Source organism: Tachyglossus aculeatus, chromosome 25 (genome assembly GCF_015852505.1).
Source record: "Tachyglossus aculeatus isolate mTacAcu1 chromosome 25, mTacAcu1.pri, whole genome shotgun sequence".
Lineage (NCBI taxonomy): Eukaryota > Metazoa > Chordata > Mammalia > Monotremata > Tachyglossidae > Tachyglossus > Tachyglossus aculeatus.
In genome coordinates, this window is record NC_052090.1 from 24,529,904 (window position 1) to 24,535,903 (window position 6,000).

At 48.9% G+C, this 6,000-nt stretch overlaps 1 protein-coding gene across 3 annotated transcripts in view; it reads right to left on the reverse strand.

The window, feature by feature from the left end:
• EYA1 (EYA transcriptional coactivator and phosphatase 1) overlaps positions 1–5,574 on the reverse strand; it is a 72,659-nt gene extending 67,085 nt beyond the window's left edge. For all 3 annotated transcript variants that reach the window (XM_038766639.1, XM_038766638.1, XM_038766637.1), the window contains exon 1: positions 5,451–5,574. In XM_038766639.1, the coding sequence (XP_038622567.1) occupies positions 5,451–5,574 (124 nt within the window). The remainder of the gene's footprint in view (positions 1–5,450) is intronic.
• Between the last annotated feature and the right edge of the window lie 426 nt (positions 5,575–6,000).

A 6,000-nucleotide genomic window follows, 5' to 3' on the forward strand; every position in this document is an offset into this window, starting at 1 on the left:
ATATTGAACTCGTGGTCTTTTAGTTACAAAACAGAAACTCCTTTCCGTTGGCTTTACGGCACTGTGTCATCCACAATCCAGCCACGAGAAGCAGCGTGGCTCAGTGGAAAAGAGCCCGGGCTTTGGAGTCAGAGGTCATGGGTTCAAATCCCGGCTCTGCCACTTGTCAGCTATGTGACTTTGGGCAAGTCACTTAACTTCTCTGTGCCTCAGTGCCCTCATCTGTAAAATGGGGATGAAGAATGTGAGCCCCCCCCCGTGGGACAACCTGATCACCTTGTAATAATAATAATGATGGCATTTATTAAGCGCTTACTATGTACAAAGCCCTGTTCTAAGTGCTGGGGAGGTTACAAAGTGAGCAGTTGCCCCAAGGGGGGCTCACAGTCTTAATCCCCATTTTACAGATGAGGGAACTGAGGCCCAGAGAAATGAAGTGACTTGCCCAAAGTCACCCAGCTGACAAGTGGAGGAGCCGGTATTTGAACCCATGACCTCTGACTCCAAAGCCCGGGCTCTTTTCAACTGAGCCATGTAACCTCCCCAGTGCTTATAACAGTGCTTGGCACATAGTAAGCGCTTAATTAATGCCATTATTATTATTATTATTATTATCTCGCCCCCTCCTACCTACCTAGTGGCAAGAGCCCAGTCTTAGGAGTCAGAGGTCGTGAGTTCTAATCCCGGCTCCACCACTTGTCTGCTGTGACCTTGGGCAAATCACTGCACTTCTCTATGCCTAAATTACCTCATCTGTAAAATGGGGATTGAGACTGTGAGCCCCACTTGGGACAACCTGATTACCTTGTATTTACTCCAGTGCTTAGAACAGTGCTTGGCACATAGTAAGCACTTAACAAATACTGTAATTATGACTATTATTATTACCTTGCTGATTTCCTACTACAGTCCAGCCGGCTCACTTCGCTTCTCTTACATCAACCTTCTCATTGTACCTCATTTTTGTCTCTCTCAACTCCAACCCCTCTCCCATGTTCAGCTTCGTGCCTCCCCCTTCAAATTCAGCAGACTGCCACTCTCTCCACCTTCACAGCATTCCTAAAAATCCCATCTCCTCCAAAGGGCCTTTCCCAACTCAGTCCTCATTTCCCCTACTCCCTCTCTCTTCTGTGTCACTCTAATTTAGATTTGTACCCTTTATTCACCTCAACTCACAGCCTCACACCTCCTTTGTATATCTTCTTCTTTTCTTTTATGTTGCCAACTTGTACTTACCAAGCACTTAGTACAGTGCTCTGCACACAGTAAGCACTCAATAAATACGATTGATTGATTGATTGATTCTTTTAGTGTCTCGCCTCCCCCTCTAGATTGTAAGCTCCTTAAGGGCACTGAATAATAATAATAATAATAATAATAATAATAATAATGATAGTATTTGTTAAGCACTTACTACGTGCCAAGCACTGGGGTAGATACACGGTAATCAGGTTGTCGCATGTGGGGCTCACAGTCTTCATCCCCATTTTACAGATGAGGTAACTGAGGCACAGAGAAGTTAAGTGACTTGTCCAAAGTGATACAGCTGATAAATGGAGGAGCCAGGATTAGAACCCACAACTTCTGACTGAATATGTCTACCACTGGCTTAGTACATCTCTCTCAAGCACTTCGTAAAGGGCTCTGCACAAGGTAAGAGCTCAATAAACACCACTGACTGATTTAAGGAGAGAGAGAGGTGGAGAAAAGAGAGAGGAGGGAGGAAGAAAGGGAGAGGTGGAGAGGCAAGGAGAGGGAGAGAGGAGGGAAGGGAGGATGGAAAATTGTGAGGAGGGAAAAGTAGGGAAGAGAGGGAGAGGAAAGGAAGAATGGGATAATGTGGACAGAAGAGGGAAGACTTGGAATGAGAAGGAAAATGGAGCAAGGAAGAAATTTTGAGGTATCATCTGACACTGCACCAAATGCATTTTAATTCTACGTTTTCTTCCCTCTTAATTTATTTAGATTCAATTGCTTAAACGTGTGTACTCATTCTGGGCCAAAACAATTCTAACAGAGAGGGAGTTTCACCTATTTGTCACGAGTCTAGACTGTAAGCTCATTACGGACAAGGAACGTGATTGCTAATTTGTTTTAATGGTATTAGGAGCCTACTATGTGCCAGGCTCTGTGCTAAGTGCTGGGGTAGATACAAGCTAATCAGATTGGACACAGTCCCTGTCCCACGGAGGGCTTGCAGTCTTAATCCCCATTTTACAAATGAGGTCACTGAAGCACAGAGAAGTGACTTGTTCAAGGTCACACAGCAGACAAGTGGCTAATTCCACCATGTTGTACTCTCCCACGTGCTTAGTACAGTGCTCTGCACTCAGTAAGTGCTCAACAAATACCACTGATGGTGTAAATTAAGTTTCACTCCAGATCTCCCAGATAAAATTCCTTTGTACGCAAATCTCCCACTTTGAATAGACAGCAGACTATATATGAATGGAATGGGGGCATTTCAGAGACCAGATGATTTTATTGAACGCCGGGTGTGAGATTCAAAGTGGGAGGGAGGGGTCTGGAAGTGGGTAAGTGTGATGCCAGACTTTTTGTGCACCGAATTGTGAAACGCTCTCGTTTTCATAAGGCCAGAGACATGAGTTCCTTTCACTCTCTCAGCTAATGGTAGTTATCGAGCATTTACCGTGTGCAGAGCACTGAACTAATCACTTGGGAGAGTCCTCTAACTCCTCAGACTTAGAGAAGCAGAATGGCTTAGTGGCTAGAGCCCGGGCTTGGAGTCAGAAGGACCCGGGTTCTAATCCCGGCTCCGCCACTTGTTTGCTGTGTGACCTAGGACAAGTTGGTTCACTTCTCTGTGCCTCAGTGACCTCACCTATAAGATGGGGATTAAGACTATGAGCGCCACATGGGAAAAGGACTGTCTCCAATCTGATTAGCATGCATTTACCCCAGCGCTTAGTTCAGTGCCTGTCACATAGTAAATGCTTAACAAGTACCACAATTATTAATATCATTAACAGAGTTGGTAGACGCGCTCCCGGCCCACAGGTAACTTCCAGTCTACATGGGGCCTTTTTTATTCATTAGAGAAGCAGCATGGCTCAGTGGAAAGAGCCCGGGCTTTGGAGTCAGAGGTCATGGGTTCAAATCCTGCCTCTGCCAATTGTCAGCCGTGTGACTTTGGGCAAGTCACTTCACTTCTCTGTGCCTCAGTTACCACATCGGTAAAATGGGGATTAAGACTGTGAGCCCTCTGTGGGACAACGTGATCACTGTGTAACCTCCCCAGCGCTAAGGGCAGTGCTTTGCACATAGTAAGCGTTTCATAAATGCCATCCTTATTATTATTATTATTCATTCATTCAGTTGTATTTACTGAGCACTTACTGTGTGCAAAGCACTGTACTAAGCACTTGAGAGAGTAAAATATGAGAACAAAGAGACACATTCCCTGCCCACAAAGAGCTCATCGTCTGGAGGAGCTCTACTCATTTCCCGCACCTCTTCCTCCTCAGACATGCCTGTCGGCTGATGCTTAGCATTTCGGGTTGTGGTGCCTGTGATAGTTCATGGTTGATACTGGGCCCAGAGAGGAGGCCAAGAGGAGAAAGTGACTTCCAGGAACAAATGAATTGGCGTTCCATGAAGGAAAACCGGGTAGGGCAGAGGCCTGGAATGCCCTCCCTCTTCAAATCCAACTCTCCCCCACTTCAGAGCCTTTCTGAAGGCATACCTTCTCCAAGAGGCCTTCCCTGACTAAGCCCTCCTTTCCTCTCCTCCCACTCCCTTCTGCGTCTCCCTGACTTGCTCCCTTTCTTCACCCCCCATCCCAACTGCACAGCACTAATGATCATATCTGTCATTTATTCATTTCTAGTAATGTCTATCTCCCCCTCTAATAGTAATAATGATGATGATGGTATTTGTTAAGTGCTTACTATGTGCAAAGCACTGTTCTAAGCGCTGGGGGGATACAAGGTGATCAGGTTGTCCCACGTGGGGCTCACAGTCTTAATCCCCATTTGACAGATGAGGTAACTGAGGCCCAGAGAAGTTAAGTGACTTGTCCAAAGTCACACAGCCAATAAGTGGCGGAGCCGGGATTAGAACTCATGACCTCTAACTCCCAAGCCCGTGATCCTTCCACTAAGCCACGCTGCTTTGAGCTCGCTGTGGACAGGGAATGTGTCTATTATGTTGTTCTATTGTACTTTCCCAAGTGCTTATGCCAGCGCTCTGCACACAGTGTGCGCTCAATAAATACAGACTGACTGACTCAGTGGACGGTGCCAAGGTGCCGCCTTAAATGCAGAAGGCCTGAAGGTGGGTACGGGGGTGAGGGGAGATCAGACACCCCCCATGAAGCCCCCCCTTCCCTGAGGACAGGCTGGGGGGTCTCACCTGCCCCTCCGCTCTCTCTCCCCATCCACGGCCGGCCCGATCTGCCCAGGGCGGCCCTCCTTCCCTCAAGGCATTCTCTCAGGCGGAACAGAAGCTGCATTCACCTAAGCTCCACTAATCCGTCAGGCAGACCGGAACTCATTCCCTCATATCCCGGTGACTGGACGTTTGAGAGTTCTGAGCCATTCTCAGACCGTTTTATTGTGTTTTCATCTGGGCTCCCGGGACTTCCAACGGCAGTTCACTTGCCACCTTGCGATCGATAGGGATGATGGAAATGCTTGCCATCCATAACAGCAATGTGGCCTAGCGGAAAGCCCGTCGAGAGACCTGGGCTTCAATCCCGGCTCCTCCAGTTGCCCGCTGGGTGGCCTTGGGCAAGTCACTTCACTCCTCCGTTTCCCCATCTGGACAATGGGGATTCAATACCTGTTCTCCCTTCCTCTCAGACTGGGCACTCCATGTGGACAGGGACTGTGTCTGGCCAGATTATCTGTATCTACCCCAGTAGTGCATGGCAATAGAAAGAGCCTAACAAATACCACAATTATTATCATTAAAATAAAAGTTGTTTCGGTCTACTTGCATACAAGGAAAAACCGGGGGGATGGGGAGAAAACCCGGACAAAATGAGCATACAAAACCTGTCTGTGTATGTAGTTGACTTTTGGCTAACAAACTAAAACCAGTGGTGAGTTGTCCTTTGTATCCAAAGAAAATACCACTGGCTACAAGGTCATGAGGGAGCAGGAGCATGTAGTCGAATAGTCCCGGCCACATTAGACGGACAAAAAGGCCAGCCCTTGTTACGTTGTCGTGCTGGATTTATGTTTGCAGAATCCAGCACTGCCCACAAAACCTATCTGATGGTCACTGCGATCTTTCAAAAAAAGCAAACCGGCACACATCTCGTCCACACGATCCGACCGTCAATTCTAGTCTCGCTCGGTTCTCCTGGATGGAACCGACGAGAGGGCCATGCTATTATCCCGGGAAGGACCCCAGGAGCGATCCCAATCGCCCCAAAGGACCGGACGCCCACAGAGAGAAGGGCCGGAGGTTCGGGACGGCCCACTCACCTTCAGTGCCATTGGGTGTCATGGAACGTCCGGCGGCAGGAGCGTTACCAAGCTCGGGGCCCCCCGGAGACTCGCTGGTATCACTGAGTCGGCTATGCGGGCCGGTTAGATCCTGCATTTCCATAGACCTGCGGACAGAGGCCATTCCGCTTTACCGGCAAACTCGACGACTACGAAGCATCGTGTCTCACTGGCCGCCTGCGGACCCCGGTCTGTCCCGCCGCACCTGGGATTCTGCTTCCTTGCATCCGTTTTTCCAAAACGACGGGATGTCCGGGGTCCAGGGGTGGCCGCGATCCCACGGGTGTTGGAAGACCGTCGTGGATCTCCCCCCTTCCCGACTCTCCCAAGGGCCCCCTTTCTAATCAAGAAGGGAGTTGGGCGAAAACCAGACCAACGGACACATTTTCCGCACGGAAACGAGGAAGGTGGTGAACGCTTCAAAACACCAAGGCCATATTGCCATTTTCAAAGCAAGATGCACATACCTTAATGGGGGGTGGGGGGGCTGGGCAGACTCGCCCCTTTATGGGGGGTGGGAGGGGCCCTG